Raw genomic sequence first — 16,661 nt, 5'->3', positions numbered from 1 at the left:
TGGGGATTGGTTATTTGGACTGTTGCCGACACGAACATGCACATCATGGCCTTGAGGCACTGAGTGAACCCGTGACCTCCCATTTTTCGATGGATCCAGGTCAGAACGGATGCAGTGTTTGCACAGACTCTTTTTGTTTGCAAAGAACAGGAGCTCGTGTGAATAAATGCGGCTTCAAGAACACATAAATGTGATTCGGTGCACGCACGTGCCACAATCTGGAACCGTTCAGCGTGATCGTCCTGGGCACGTTCGGGATTGTTCAGGAGGTGCTGACCAATGGCAGAATCATTTTGAGCAGGTATTCTTGTTGGGTTCTTACATGTACGGAATGGTTGCGTACGACCAGTCTCCAACTTGTTGCAGATTGTCAACGGAATGTGCTGCTTGATCCAATCCTCCAGTCTGAGTGATGTGCGACCTACATACCTGGCATCACACCGGCACTGAAATTCATAAATAACATTGTTGCGTTTTATGGTAGAGATCACATCTTTCTGGACCGAGGGCAACAATTTGTAGGTCGTAAAAATCACTCTCGTTGTAATAGTTGTAACATTGTGAAACTGACCATTTCACCTGTTGTTCAAACTTTTGAAACATTTCACCTCTCCGTGGTAGCTTAAGATAAACCGGACACTTTTCTGGTCCAAATACTGAGTCCTCAGACAAATTGGCAGTTTTGTGCTGTGTGAACCCACAGATGAGTTTCTCAGAGTAGCCATTGTCACAGAGAATGCTTTATTCCACTCAATTTCAGCTGCAAGTCGACAGAGTGAACAGATGGCCCATGCTCTATTAACAAGGGTATTCATAAGGGCAATCTTTTAGCATATTGAGCTGAAGGAGTCACACCATGTGCACTGCCCAGTGAAGGTAGCCTTGCATTAGATTGTCATGAAGAATCCATCCTCGGTCTTCTTGACTAACACATCTAGAAAGGGAAGTACATTTGACTGCTCGGTCTCAAACGTCAACTTTAATACAGGATGGAGAGCATTGAGACGTACGAGTAAATCAGTGCAGGCGGAAGGTGTATTGAAAATTGCAAGCGTGTCATCCACATTCGTGAAGCGGAAGCGTTCCTTTATTCAAAATAAATGTGACAACCTCTCATTATCTTCCAATAATAGATCTTTCTGGTCCTGAGCTAAAAGTATCTCCAACAACTTCTGTCGCAGCACCTTTCCTTCGCTTTTTCATTCCGATGATACTATTGCTGTCTCTCTGACCGATAAATCGACTCTTGCTGGTTCTCTTTTCTCCTCTAACTCTACATCGGATGACTCTAACATTCTATCTCCCTCTGATGCTCCCCTCACCAATCCGATGTCCCTCCCTATAATCTCTTTTCATGCAGTCAAAAAAATACTCCTCTCTCTCTCTCTGGACATAAGTAAGGCCGACAGGAAAGATGGCATTCCTCCTCGTGTCTTGAAGGAATGTGCTTCAGAACCTGCACCCGTGCTTGCTTGCTTGCTTGTTTGTTTTGGTTTTGTTTAAAAACCCAAACTTTTCCTCTTAACAGAAATTTTCGTCCTTCAAGATGTCTCTGACTCCCTAGTATTTCTCCCTGGTTACTCTCTCCTCTGGTATGACAGACCTGAGCCTCATCCAGGTGGTGGAGTTGCTCTCTTTATCAAAAACTCTATTCCTCACTGTCCATGCACTGCCCTCACTACTCTACACCCCCAGGAATACCTCTGGCTTCGGCTTCCCCTCCACTCCCACCTCTTGTTTATTTGTGCTGTACCCTTCACCAAACAGTGATGATTCCAGTTACATCTCGCTAGCTGAAAACATGGACCAACTTCTATCCACTCATCCCAACTCCTCTTTCTTCCTCGTATGCAGTAACTTCAGTCGCCATCATGCCATTTGGCTGGGTGTGGGTACCTCTCTCACCTGCTATGGCACTTCAGTAAAGGACTTCTGAGATTCATTGAGACTGACACAATATGTCAACTTCCCGACAGGGATCTCAGCCAACGGTAATCCATCTCTTCTGGATTTGAATTTGACCAATTTCCCAGAAAATGTCTGCTGTTCTTCTGCTCCATTCGGTTCACCTGATCATATGCTTGCGAAAGCGGTCATTCGTTCTGGCTGTTATTAGAGAACCACCTCAGCGCTGTCCAGTCTGGCATTTCACTCAGGTGAACTGGTAGGCTAGTAGAGGATAAATGGGGTTTTTGAGGCAGCCATTCAAATGAATGGGGGGGAAAGGGAAAAACTTTCTGACTCAAGCCCCAAAAGCCCAAAATAGGAGACTGATTTCCTCCCCCTCCCATACAAGCAAATGTAAAATTGAGACTTACTGATTAAAGCGGTTCTTTCCTTTCATATTTTCATTCCATTCAAAGAGCGAACCAATGAATATTTTTTGTCCATGTTATACTTTAGGGAATAACTTAATTTTCCTGTTGCATTCATCACCATCGAGTATATTCACAAAGATTACTTTGGAACTTAGTTTTTGGTTTAAGTATTTTCATTGAGCAGCAATGACATGATAAACTTCTCTTAATGCTCTTGATTGACAACCTCCTTAGCCACATATTTCGAGATTGTAGTAAATTGTTTTTCCATTGTTCAATCGATTACCATCAAAGTTTTCAGTCCATTCAAGGATATTTTTTTTTCTTTACATCCTCCAACTTCTTTGTGATTAAATTTATCCGCTTATTAGTTTTATCTACTTTTACCCTGGTTATCTATCTATAATCCCAGGTGTGTGTGTGTGTGTGTGTGTGTGTGTGTGTGTGTGTGTGTGTGTGTGTGTGTGTGTGTGTGTGTGTGTGTGTGTGTGTGTGTGTGTGTGACCGCTGTTTCTCGACAACCACTGGTCCGATGTAATTGAAACTTGCCAGATATATTGCTGGGGACCTGAGGATGAGCCTTTTCAAGGTTTGATATTAATCGGACAAGTGCTTCCCAAGTTATGGGCATTTATTTACCAAACCAATGACAAGACACGTTGTTGCGTGGACGTGGCCGATGGGGAAGGGAAGCTGAGCCGCGTTCCCCATTACGGGTTACAACGTACGGGCTTCCGGAGAGTGATGACTTCGTGTATTCTAATAATTTCTCGATTTCTTATGCGCATTTATAGATTAACACAATGCCCCAAGTTATGATCGTTTTCATATTAGACGGTGCATAAATTTCGGTAACATCAGAGTGCTGGTATGCTCCGAACCAGGAAGTAAATTTTTTTTCTCTCTCTTCTCTTCTCTTTTTGTTTTTCCTTGCCACGACATTGCGAAAAGGTAAAATGCGTTGGCGCTAATTGAATAATTGGGTATTAAAACTAAATTGCGAATAATCGTAACTGCGAATAATATGCAAACTTCTGGGCCACGCACGTTCGGGCACGCGAGAGCGAAGAAACGGCCTGTGTTGTTGTTGTTTGTTGCTCGCGGTTTGAATATATATATATATATATATATATATATATATATATATATATATATATTTTTTTTTTTTTTTTTTACGGGCACGTACTAGTTTCTTCAATAAGACTTATTTGATATTTCTCACATTCTTTATGTTGCCCATTTAAATACCAAGGCTGGTTACATCTCCACTCTTTGGTTTGGTTATTGCTTGATTCCATCTTTAAATCAGTAATATGATGGCGGTAGCCCGTTAAAATTCCCAACCCAATATCTTAACACTTATACTTATATCCATAAGGGAAACTATTGATTCCATTCTCTAAAATATATCTTTTATCATCAAAAGCTCCCAATTCTTTCTTGTTTATCTCTTCTGTGTATAATTGATGTTTATAACTTCTTATTGTATTCATTTTTCTGAACTCTTCCTTCTTTAAGGTTAAACAGTTGTAATAATGTTTGACGTTTATTGTTTCCTTGATTATATTTTTCTTTATTCCCTTTAGCTTCTTATCACACCTTTCAATGTTATTATTAGCAATATACATAAAAGCATAAGACTTTGATCTTAATCCTATAAATTCACTCATGACCTTCCCACCCAATTCATCTTTAAACTTACCAATAACCTTTTTTATTGTTTCATGAACACAACGTACTGTTATGGATCGGTGACGGCGGGGTGGGGAGATTTGAATGCCACCCAAGTCGGCTCCAATCCGTAGCCAGTTTGGGTTTTCGCACCCTTCTCTCGACAGCCAAATGTTGAATATTCGGCGTCAACATTCCTCCTTGTGGTGATGCCACACATCCCACATTATTGTGCTGTTCTACTTCCTGGCTCCATTTTCTTTTCCATTTTAGTCGTTCTTCCTCTCCGAGCCTTTTTAGTTGTTCGTTATCTTTCCGGAGTTTTTCCATCTCCGCATACTCCAACCTTGCTCTCTCCTTTCGTTGGTCAATTTCAAATTCATGTTCTTTTTATTTCCTCTCCCACTGTCTCTCTTGTTCTTCCTTCTCCAATCTCGTCGTTTCCTTCAATTGGTTGATTTCCCTTTCCTGCTTCATTCCTTGTTCTTTCACCATCTCCACATACTCCAACCTTGCTCTCTCCTTCAGTAAGTCAATTTCAAATTCATGTTCTTTTTTTTTTTCCTCTCCCACTGTCTCTCTTGCTCCTCATTCTCAAATCTCATCGTTTCCTTCAATTTATTGATTTCACTTTTCTGCTTCATTCGTTGTTCTTCCAACATCTTCACGTACTCCAACCTTGCTCTCTCCTTTATTTGGTCAATTTCAAATTCATGTTCTTTTGTTTCCTCTCCCACTGTCTCTCTTGTTCCTCATTCTCCAATCTCGTCATTTCCTTCAATTTATTGATTTCCCTTTCCTGCTTCATTCGATGTTCTTCCAACATACTCCACGTACTCCAACCTTGCTTTGGCTTCTAACTGTTCAATCTGCACAGTGTGGTTCCTTCACATTTCATTCTCCGTTCTCTTTCTTTCCTCTCTTCACATCCTCAGCTCGTTTTGTAATTCCCTCTCTTTATTTTGGTGTTTTTGTAACTCAGAAGCTCTTTCCCCTAATTTATTGATCATCTCCACACCTCTTTCGCATGTTTCCTTCCTCAATTAGTCCATTCTCTTAGCGTATTCCTTGCTAATTTCCAGTTCACGTGCCAGTTCATTTCCCCTGCACTCCGATTTCAGAAACTGTGCTGACTTTTCCAACAATTCTTCCCTCCTTTTCCTCAGATTTTTATCTCCTCTTTCCATCTCCTGTTCCAGATATTTCTCTCCTAATTTTATCTTCTGTTCTGGACTTTCTCTTATCTGATTGCCTGTTCTTACCTTTTCCTTCAGTTGTTACAATTCCAAATCGTGTTCCCGTTTTTTCTTTTCCAGCTTTGTTTTCCATTCTTCTTCCAAGTTCTCCCTATCCCGGGAGTTACTAATTTGCTCTTCCTCTATCTATTCTTTCGTTCAGTTCGCTCTTCTCTTGTTCCAACTCATGGGTACTCCACTCTACTTTCCGCATTTCACCCTGTAGTTCCTCGAACTGTCTTGACTTTCCCAACAATTCTTCCTTCCTTTGCTCCAGATATTTCTCTCCTGTTTTTATCTTCTCTTCTAGGCTTTCTCTTCTCTGATTGCCTGATCTTACCTCTTCCTTCAGTTTTTGCAATTCCAAATCGTGTTCACATTTTTCCTTTTCCAGCTTTATTTTCCATTCTTCCTCCAAGCTCTTCCTATCCCAGGAGTTACTTATTTGCTCCTCCTCTATTCTTTTGTTCAGTTTGCTCTTCTCATGTTCCAACAAACGGGTAAACCACTCTACTTTATTCTTTTCTCCACATAGTTCGTCGACTCTGTTGGCTAAGTCCTCTTTCAGCCACCGAATTCATTCCTATGCATCAGCCAATTGGTATGATTCCCTGTGCACATAACCTTCCTGAACCTCGTTTGGGTGCCGTTGTGCCTCGTCCAATTTAATTTGTAATTCCTCTGTATAATTCTCACCACACTCCACATATTCCCAGGGATCCCCCAATTGTGCATGAAGCTCGTCAATGTATGCGTAGTCGTCCTACTTCGTTTGCCATGGCGCATGCCGTGTCCACGTGGTTCGAACCGGTCGGTCAGAACGTTTTCTTCGTGCTGTGCGGTTCGTTGCGCTATTTATAGTAACTCACTCCCGCTTCGTGTCGCGCTGAGGTGGAGCCGTGCGCCATTTTGTGTCTCCATTTTTCTTTATAATTTCGAAGTTTTACACCCAATCCGCTCAAAATAAAATCAAAGCAAATTCAGAATTTGCGAGCGACGGTTTTTTTTTGTTGTTTTTTTCGCGCGCCTCTCGTAACCAATGCTGGAGGTGCAAACGACACCAGATGTTGCTAAATCGGTGTCCTACAAATCTATTCTCATCCCACTTCTGACACCAATTGTTATGGATCGGCGACGGGGGGGGGGATTCGAATGCCACCCAAGTCAGCTCCAATCCGTAGCCAGTTTGGGTTTTCGCACCCTTCTCTCGACAGCCAAATGTTGAATATTCAGCGTCACTTAACCACCACCGTCTCTGGGGTTATAACGCTGGCTGGTTCGGCACAGGCCTTGGGTCACGCGTCTCGAATCGCGATACCAACGTACACCTGGACCTTACCAGTTGGGGGAATAGATCCCGGTTACAGACTGGTTTTGTCAGAGACCGAGCGATTTCTGCCAGTCTGTAACCATTTTGGTTTTTTTCTCCAAATCGAGCGGATCGTTCCTCGGCGCAGCACGAATTAATTCAAAGCGGCAACTTCATACGAATCAGCCAGCTTTATTGGAGACACATCGGGGAACACAACACAAGCAAAGCATTTACGACAATGTTATAATTAATCTATAACCCATTCTTAACTAGGGAGCTACGGGTTTTGAAGGGGATCCTAACGAGATAATCCTTAGACAACAGGCAAACAAGACATGGACAGCATGCAGACAAGACACAGAGTACTTGGTGATGCTTCATGGACGAGAGGAAAAGTGTCAAAAGCACGAATGTGGCTCGTGACAAGCCGATGTCAATGGATTTGAGCACACAGCTTGAACATGCGGCTTGGCAAGATGGCGGCGTCGTCCATTTGTCGCAGCCCTCACGCACGCAGCCTCGGCGCGTTCACACCCCGCGTTAGGTCGACGGCCCAAGACGAAAGATCTGTGGTATGCTCCAGCTGGCTTTTCACAAGGCCCAGCATACAAGTCCAGGCATGGCCTCTTCACCAGACAAGGCCAAATCGAGGTGTTGGGCTCCGCAGGCTGGGTCCGTGGCCGAGGAGGCACCGCCGGCCAAAACCACTCTTCCACAAAGTTGATCGCCTGACTCGACTTGCAGGTGGCCTCTCCCACTGCCAAAATGGCAGACTCAACGTGCAGGCAGTTTCTCTTACTGCCAAAAATGGCAGACTCGGCGCGCTCAGTTTCACCACCACCTGTCCTTCAGTTTCACTTCCTTCTCTAGGCCACTCCCCCTCTCAGAGCGCTGGTCGGAGTCTATTGTCCGGAGAGTGGAAGGAAGAAGAAGAACCTTTCGGTCCACCACCACTGTACGAACATTAAACAGCCTCTTACATCTCCCGACACACATGTAACGTCCATTTACCGAAAAACCTGGCTAAACATGCATTTAATGGGGGATCTGGGCTAATCCTATATTTAATAACACACTAAGGACCATTTCCGCAACAATACTATCAGACTTCTTCAGATAACTTGTATCATACATGTCAATATTATCAATCATATCCTCATATACATGACTTGTCTTAATTTTGAATATAAAACTATCTGTATCCATATATAACGACACATTATCCTTATACTTTGATTTTAAATTATTATAGTAATAGTTATACATTAACGAATTTGACAAGTCCAGAATTGACATTGCTATATAAATAGGTTTATCCATTTCAATACTCTCTTTTTTTTCAAATGAATAGTACAAAAGTTCTCTGAAAACACCTCCGCTCGTTCAAAACTTGGTCTATTGATTTACTTTGAAGCCTGCTTCCAAGATGTAGCAAGTCTTATGTTTTCTCGATTCCTAACATTTTCCATAGTCTTTCCAAATACAGCATTATTCATTAATTTATAAGAGTCCTACTCAAAATCTGTTTTTGCTTCTTTTCTCCTTTTTGTATTAAAATCAATATACTTCTTTAACCAACTTTGTTTAAATTTCACTCATCCCACCCTTTCCCCTTCCCATCCCACCTCCCTTCCTTACCCATGCCCCCTTCCACCCCGCCCTCCTGACACCCACCCCTTTCCCGCGACAGGTGGTGGCTTGCGTGTTTGCAAGTTATGAATTGTGAGAAAATGACTGTTTAAAACACCTAGTAAGATGTATCGTGGTTAAAAAAAAAGAAAAGAAAGAAGGTGATCCTATCAAGGTTTGTCACAATTAACCGAGGGAACTCAGAGGGGTAGCGCCACAAACAAACAAACGTCTCATTCGCATTCATATAAAGATAACCGCTCCAAGCTTGTAATGAAAATAAATAACATCCTAAATAAAAGCAGATCACACACACATGGGAAACTGCAAGCCTGGTGTTGGCTTAGTGGTTAGGGTGGCGGCTTGGGATCCCAGGGTCCTGAGTTCAAGACCCGTTGGCTGCTGAATTAACACCAGGGGGTTGACTCAGCCTGTCATCCATCTGAGGTCGGCGAAGTGAGTACCAGTGTACTGGTCCCGGTGTATGCCCCGGTTAGAATAGGTATACCATATCCCTGTGTGTCGTAAGAGGCGACCAGGGTTGGCGTCAGGAAGGGCATCCGGCCATAAAACATCGCCTCAAGAAAAAGCCTAACCCCTGCACAGCAGGGAAAAATGGCTATAAAAAACACACATGGGAAACTGCGATCTCTTGTGGACAAAAAAAAATAGCTACACCAAATGACACTGTATGCACTGTACGCACTGCCTAACAAATGACGAGGAACTGTACGCACTGCCTAACAACACGTGCCACGCACTTTGATCCATCGACCAGTTATTACAAAGGAGAATAGGATGTATTTTCCGTTACATTTATCAGACAGTGTGTGCAAAAACATAAGTGACCACACACACACATACACACTTTTTTTTTTTTGCCCATGATTTTGGTCTAACACTGCACATCGCGTTGGGTAGCGCATGTGACTGAACCATTGACATAATACTTTGTCATTCACTTCACCTCACCACATCATTCATAGGCCATGAGCCAGACCCGGTAATTTTTGACCACCGGTACCATCCGAGGGGAATAATGCTCATCACAATTTTTGGCAGGGTATACATCTCTACAGTCAGAAACTATGTGATATCATTGCATTGGTGGTAGCCTTTTGTGTGTTATTCGCCGTTTAGTAACCCCATCCCAAAATAAACTTTTCTGAAACCGGTGTAAGACAGAAGAAAACATTCCATTTAAAACTAATGGTTCTCTCTTATTATAAGCTATATCTTCTTGAAAATTGTTAGGCACGTAGCTCATGTTATTCAGGACATCTTATTCAGGATTCAGGTCTCGTAGCTCAGGACAGTGAGGAGTCAGCTCTTCAGTGCCAACAGGAAGAAGCAGGTGGGCACCTACTTCTCCATGCTGCTCATGCAGCAAGATATGACTATCAGGCTGTAGTGATCTGCTCAGAGGACATAGTGTTGTGAGGCCGGGTCTCAGTGGCGAGCACGACTGCTCAAGGGAGCAGTTGAGTCGGCTCCACCGAACACACCGGAATTTAGGTCGTACCTTTCAGATAAATCCGAAAGGTCACGGGTCCCTTATCGGACTGAAGATCGCCAATAGGTCGACCAGGTGGGATAGGGTCAATTACCTAATTTCAATATACCAAAATACCCACGCAGTCTAACTACCGGGGAACCACACCCTCGGCCGACTCTGTCCGATCCGAGTTGCAGGTAACGACTTGGATCCGGCGTAACCGAGCGGAGTTACCAGAGCCGCGCCGGTCCAAATGTACAACTACGGCAACGGCCTTCCTCATTCCCAATACGCACCGTGGCGAACCAATGGCAGAAAGGACAAGGACGAGCTGGTACATTCAACAAAAGGGGAATTTATTAACAACAATAATTGGGGAATGAGGGGAGCACGTAAGGGCATAGTTATCCGACTAAGCAATGCAAATAATGTACAACAAAAGCACTTAAAGGTCCCATGACACCCAAAAGTACTAAAATTGCATATATGTGTGTGTATATATATATGTATATATATATGTATATATATATATATATATATATATATATATATATATGTATCCTAGAGGAGTTTTTCATCGTGATTTCAGATCTGACAGTTTTTTCACAATACTCGTTCTGTAAAATGTAAAATTAAAAAGACAAACCTCTTTGGGAACGCCCCTAAAAATTATGCCGAAATATACTGAAAGGGGCGTTACCGACATGACGTCATCTGCAGAACGACAAAGGCTGCACGTAAATTACTCGGGTTGGTGGTCTACGTGATTCTATTGGCTTCCTGTGTGTTTCCACATTCGATTGGTCGACTCAAACGCTTCGTTCATTTCTGCTTAAAAAAAAATCAAACATTTGGTTTTGAATAATGGTTGTTGACATGGACTTTGATTTGTCTGGTAGCGACAGTGAGTGTGAGAGAAATGAAGGATTTTGGTCTGAATCAGATGGAGAATTGCCGGATAACGTAGTCGTGGGAGGTGAAGTTCAGGCAGCTGTAAATGAAATACGGCCTTACCAGTTCGAGCCCGAAGCAGGACAAGCAAAGGAAAATGGCGATGAAATTCCCGGAGTTCATGATGATCGGGAGGACATTGAAGGAAGACTTGGCAATAACAACTGGTTAGACAAAATGCTATTCGTAATTCAATAATGTAAATTCGACTTGCATACTGCTCGATATCAGAAATATTTTAGTGAGGTGACGTGACCAGCGCAGCGCAGCGGACATGTTGCACCGTGGCTGAATAAATCGCAAACAAGGCCAGCGCATGTCATCGGCCGTATCTCTCCGCGCATAAAACGAAGCAATCTCGTTGTCCGGATATGATGAAAACTTGTGTGCAGAACACACCTTGTGACACAATTGTCTTGAGTAGTCCGATAGATCTGACGTTCTGTTGCATTTTTAGATCGCCTGTTCGAAGAACAGAGAGCTATATCGATACCCCCGGCATGAGCGTGAGTGTGAAAATGTTAAAATTTTTGGTGCAAGTTATCCTTCTAATGTTTTTATCTACCACACTATTTTTTATACACCAGATATATATATATATATATATATATATATATATATATATATATATATATATATATATATATATATATATACATACATATATGTGTCGGGGCGTATTATTATCCTCCGTCCGTCTGTCTGTCTGTCTGTCTGTCTGTCTCTGTCCGTCCGTCCGTTCCTGTCCACACTCTAACTCCCAAAGTTTTAAACTTTCACATTTCATATTTGGTACATCGGTACAGACTGTGGGGACGGTGCGTGGCGACACACATTCGTCATCTAAAGTGGTTGCCATGGCAACCAGGATGCTGTTTTCCATCCGTTCCTGCCCGCACTCTAACTCCCAAAGTTTTCAACTTTCACTTTTCATATTTGGTAAATAGGCACAGACTGCGGAAACGGTATGTCGCGACATAGGTTCATCTTCTAAAGTGGTTGCCATGGCAACCAGGATGCTGTTTTCCATCCGTTCCTCTCCGCACTCTAACTCCCAAAGTTTTCAACTTTCACATTTCATATTTGGTACATAGGTACAGACTGTGGAGTCAGTGTGTTGCGACATACGTTCATCATCGAAAGTGGTTGCCATTGCAACCAGGATGCTGTTTTACATCCGTTCCTGTCCACAATCGAATTCCCAAAGTTTTCAACTTTCACATTTCATATTTGGTACATAGGTACAGACTGTGGAGACGGTATGTCTTGACATGCGTTTGTCATCTAAAGTGGTTGCCATGGCAACCAGGATGCTGTTTTCCATCCGTTCCTGTCTGCACTCTAACTCCCAAAGTTTTCAACTTTCATGTTTCATATCTGGTATATAGGTACAGACTGTGGAGACGGTATGTCGCGACATACGGTAGTCATCTGAAGTTGTTGCCGTTTTCCACGTAGTAGCACAATTCTGTATATACCTTCTTGTTTGGGCGTATATTCTGCTCACTTGCGCTCTTCTTACTGATTACAATATACAAATACATATTGTTGTGAATTCGCGCCCGCCGGTGTGCGATCGGCCGCTCGACTCGAATGGCGGCCGCCTCGCCCACCGGAACGGACAATTCCATCGTGACCCTCTCGGAACAACGCCGGGAGCCAGTCACGGGTGGGGGTTTAACCCCACCACGACCGTGCCCATTGCCCACCCGCGCAGGATAGGGTTGCTCGCCAAATTCGATCTACCTAAGTACCTGCGCGGATGGTCGACCGGGCGATCGTTCCTCGCCGCAGGCCGACTCCGGACACGAGTCGCTTAAGCGGTCCATTCCGTGCTATCGGGATGACCGAGCGGTGTTATCGTCGGCTTCGACGGTTCTGATTAATTATCGGATATTTTAAGCCCACTACGAACCCTTTTACATGAAGCAGGATGGAGGGTCAATGAAGAAAAGACGAAGCGAAATGGGAAAACAGTTCACACAATGCACATTTATTACGCGACACACGGAAAGCAAACATATACAGCTAAACAGTCAGAATGCACCTATATCAGGTAAACAAAAGAAACAACGACGCAGAGTTACAACCGAATACGCGAACACACGGCAACACTTTTACAGTTCTACTTTACAAGACATGGTGCCAACCCACATTTACTCAAAAGCAAAGGAAAGAAGCCACCCTCATAGACAAGGGGGCGGACGGGCCTGTAGGCCAATATGTGCGCGGGACCTGAAGGAGCGGTTAGGCCCGCGAGACCGGGTGGGTCCTACCCGCGTCCTGATTGCGCGTTGGCGGACGAGCCACAGACGTGGCGGTGTAGCTGTGCCCCGACTCCATGCTTCTTCGCGGGTTTAGTTGGCCCGAAGTTTGGAGTGGGGTGGGAACGGGGCCCCCTTGGTTGCACTATCTCCGCGCGGGGGAAAAGGGGGAATTGTTGATGCTCTGGGAGAGCGAGAATGGCCGGCTGGCTTGGGTCCTGCGGCGAGCGATCTCCCGCCGTCCTTCTCGCCTCGGACCCGAGCTCCTTGGACTCTTGCCACAACTCTCCTCAGCCGACTGCAGAACCCAACTCGACGCCTTCGCCTCCCGACTCCACTCTCTGCCACACTCCGCCGCTGCCACACTTCGCCCGATGATTCTGCCACAACTCTCTGCTCCAAAACTCTCTGCTTTCAAAACTGACTCTGCCACGAAACTCTCTGCGCTCGGCGTTTTATAGGCCAGCAGGAGAACCATGCAAATTTCCGGATCAGGATGAGCTCGGGGGCGGAGCCACGCTCGCCCATTGGACAGAGGAAAAGTTGGCGTGAACCTCCCCTGATCCTAGAATTTGCATATATGGATTTCACACGGACACCCTGGAGGCGGGGCCAAGCCTCTCCGCGCTTGCTGATTGGACGGATCAGAAGTGGGCGTGTAGCATTCTTGATCCGAATTCTTCCTCGGAAAGGCCGCTATTTCCACTCGCGGCTCGGTGCGTATCGCTTGAACGAGCCCAAGACAGCCCGATGCTCAGTGTTCACAGGTGGTGCGGGAATGGCCGTAGAAGGAGAGAGGTGAAGGTGGTGGAGGGTTTATGGTGGTGGTTTGATGGTTATGGCGGTTGATTCAAAATAACGATAGAACAGAAAAACGCCAAACTCAAAGCGTCGCAGCCCGAATGAATCACATAAATTCCCTCTAAACACCGGGTTTGGGGCTAACTACACATGTACTTCGAGTTATCTCACCTACGGGACCTGAATGGTGGTTTGCGAATTTCCACAGCCATAACACTACCCCCTCCCCTTTTTAAAGACTCGTCCCGAGTCGTCAAATTCTCGTGTGCCATCATGTGTCCTTCTCCCTAAGTACGTTTTACCTTCGGATCCCTGAGTGCGACATTCATGGTATTCGTGTCCCCAAAATAAATAACCTGAGGGCTAAGTAACTAACTAAACAAACCCACTCATACGGACGACTTAAATAAAATTGCCGGCGCTAAGACAGACATGCCGGGCCGCACTCATATTTACAGTACATCTTAACTTGCAAAATTTACACTAAACCATGGCCCAGGATCAATGGACTCTGCAGGAAAAAGAAGAAGTCAACAGTCAACGGTGAACCGGCGCACGGGCCGCCACTGCAGGCCCGTGTTGTAGCTGCCAAGAGGACAGTCTTTGTGGCTTGCCGACGATCCTAGCGCACATGGCAATGAACAAGGGGGGGGGGGCAAAGCAAAATTGAACAGGACTGGTGAACAGGGGCAGTGGGCATGGCATGGCAATGGTGAGCAGGCAAACACAGCCTGCAGAACAAGGCCGTTGCAAGCAAACACAGCCGGCAGACGAACTGGCCGGCACAGGCCTTGCAGTAAAAACAGCCAGCAGATGAACTGGCCGGCAGAGGCCTTGAAGCACAGCCGCAGACGATCCGGCCGGTACAGGCCTCGCAGCAAAACAACAGCTGCCGATGAAGTGGGCCGGCCTTTGCCTTGCAGTGGAGGTTGGTGGAGGGAGTGCGGTGGTGCTGGCCACTCGGAAGGCGGGCTCGGACCTACCCTACGGTCTCCCTCCCACCTATTGCCTTTGTCTGTCACTGTCAATACCCACTCCCTTAATTTGTCAAAACCAATTTAGCCCCAACTTATTTTTTTGTTGTTTTTATTTTTACTTCCCCACTATAAATCGTCCCCTAACCCACTTTACTGTCCTTGTTCGGCTAACCTATCCTATCACCTAGCCTACTCCCAACCCCTACGTTCCCTTTCCGGAGGGGAACAAGGGAGAGCTGGCGTCCTGTGTCGAGGCCCAACGAAGCCTCAGGATGGCCTCCCCAGACTTCAGCGATCTAACCCCAAGTGGGTCCAGTGGCCCACAACGTGAGCGAAGGGATGGATGGTGCGGAGGGGTACACTTCCTAATCTACCCTATCCATTTTACTGTTGAACTACCCCCGGGCTTTCAACAAGCGCCTGTCGCTTAAACTATTGGTTCTATCAACCCAGATTCCCGTCGCCTGTGTTGGTGTCCTTACAATTTCGGGCCTCGCCCCCCAATTTTCTTCCCGTGCCCTCACACGGTCTCATGGCTGGGACGCGTGGCTCCCCTTGGCAGGCACGACCCTCTGCCGATTCTCCGACGATGGCACCCCCGGGCACTACACTGCCTCCGAGCATACCAGCTCCCTAAACACCGTGGAGTGCCCTCCCTGGCGACTCCCCTGAAACGCTCACGTGGCACGCTGGCTTCCCGGGCCCCTTTCCGAGGGTCACCCGTGCCCACAACACTGCCCACGCGGCTAACGGCGCCCTGGGCCCCCGCATCATGCGGGCGCACCCATGCCCACTACGCTATCCCGGCCCCCCATGGGCCCTTGGCCTACCGCGGCCGACTAGCCTGATGCCCGGGGTACCCACTCAGCGATACTCACCTTTCGCAACCACGCTCCCCATCCGTCAACAGGGCTCCTGCACCCCTCCAAATGGGTATCGAGCCTACTTCCCCACCAACAACAAAACGACTTCCATTTTGTCAATTTAACTAACCCACTAACTTACTCTACACTGACCACGGGGTCCCTTGGGAGGTAGTCACTCCTCCCCCCAATCACTCATCGCACCATGCATTCCACAATCGCTCCATACACCCAGGCCCGCTGGCCTCACTCACTCATCATGTCTCCACACAACCCACCAACTCTTCAACACACACCGCTGAACTCTGCCATCCTTCTATCTGCACCCCTAACTAACTCGTGCTCCCACGTCATCCCTTAAACTATAGCACGTTCCTTTTAACCTACGTAGCTAAGCTACGTCCCCGCTACACATCCAAAGTCTGTCTTTGTCCTCAAATCCTCAATAAATCATTTTCCCCACCTAAATCTAGCTACAATCCCTCTACCTAATCCATTCCACGGGCCCCATGAGGACTTACCCCTGCCCCATGAAGCCGGTCGAGCTAAGCTAACCCTTCCCCCTAGCTCGTGTCATCCTGTGCCCTGCCCAAGGGGATCATCCACCCCTTGCCCAGGAATCCTGTTCACCCGAAAGCGAGGCTTGCTTTTTTTTTTTTAAATTGCGCAGCACCAGCGCGGCAACTCGCAACCTGCGCACCAGCGTGGCAATTCACAGCCACGCACCTGTGGCGTGACGTCATGGCAGCTGTTCGCGTCCCTCGTCCCTCTTGGACGGTACCATCCGGCAGGGAGTCACCCTCCTGCCGGATTCCAACCATACACGCAGCCATGATGTCACCCGGCGCATAAAAAAAAAACACAAGCCTCACGTCTTGAGGGGTTCCCCACGCGAACACATGTGCCTTGCCCTTTGGAGCTTAACACACACGATCGCGTGGAGAACCCGTCCGGTCCGAATCCGAAATCCTGCCTAAACTTTGTCCGTCGCGGGATCGGCAACATTCACCGCTGGCGTTTCCGGACCGGGCTTCACTCTCGCAGCTGAGCACGTGGCGGCCTCGTGCGTTGCACGGCACGAACCTCGCACTTGCTGCTGGGTCAACCCGGCGCGATGCCCGTTCCAACTACAGCCGCTACCCGGC

At 46.3% G+C, this 16,661-nt stretch overlaps 1 protein-coding gene across 1 annotated transcript in view; it reads left to right on the top strand.

Moving 5' to 3' along the window:
- The window catches only part of LOC147021231 (uncharacterized), a 67,005-nt gene that overhangs the window by 925 nt on the left and 49,419 nt on the right, over window positions 1-16,661 (top strand). Inside the window, 1 exon segment of the mRNA XM_085893667.1 lies at window positions 1,855-1,991. Coding sequence (XP_085749793.1) covers window positions 1,959-1,991 — 33 coding nt within the window. The 5' untranslated portion in view covers window positions 1,855-1,958.

Source organism: Eptatretus burgeri, chromosome 8 (genome assembly GCF_056783735.1).
Source record: "Eptatretus burgeri isolate ZD-2024b chromosome 8, Ebu_testis_v1, whole genome shotgun sequence".
Lineage (NCBI taxonomy): Eukaryota > Metazoa > Chordata > Myxini > Myxiniformes > Myxinidae > Eptatretus > Eptatretus burgeri.
The sequence above is the reverse complement of the archived record's forward strand: the minus strand, read 5'-3'. Positions and strand labels throughout refer to the sequence as shown.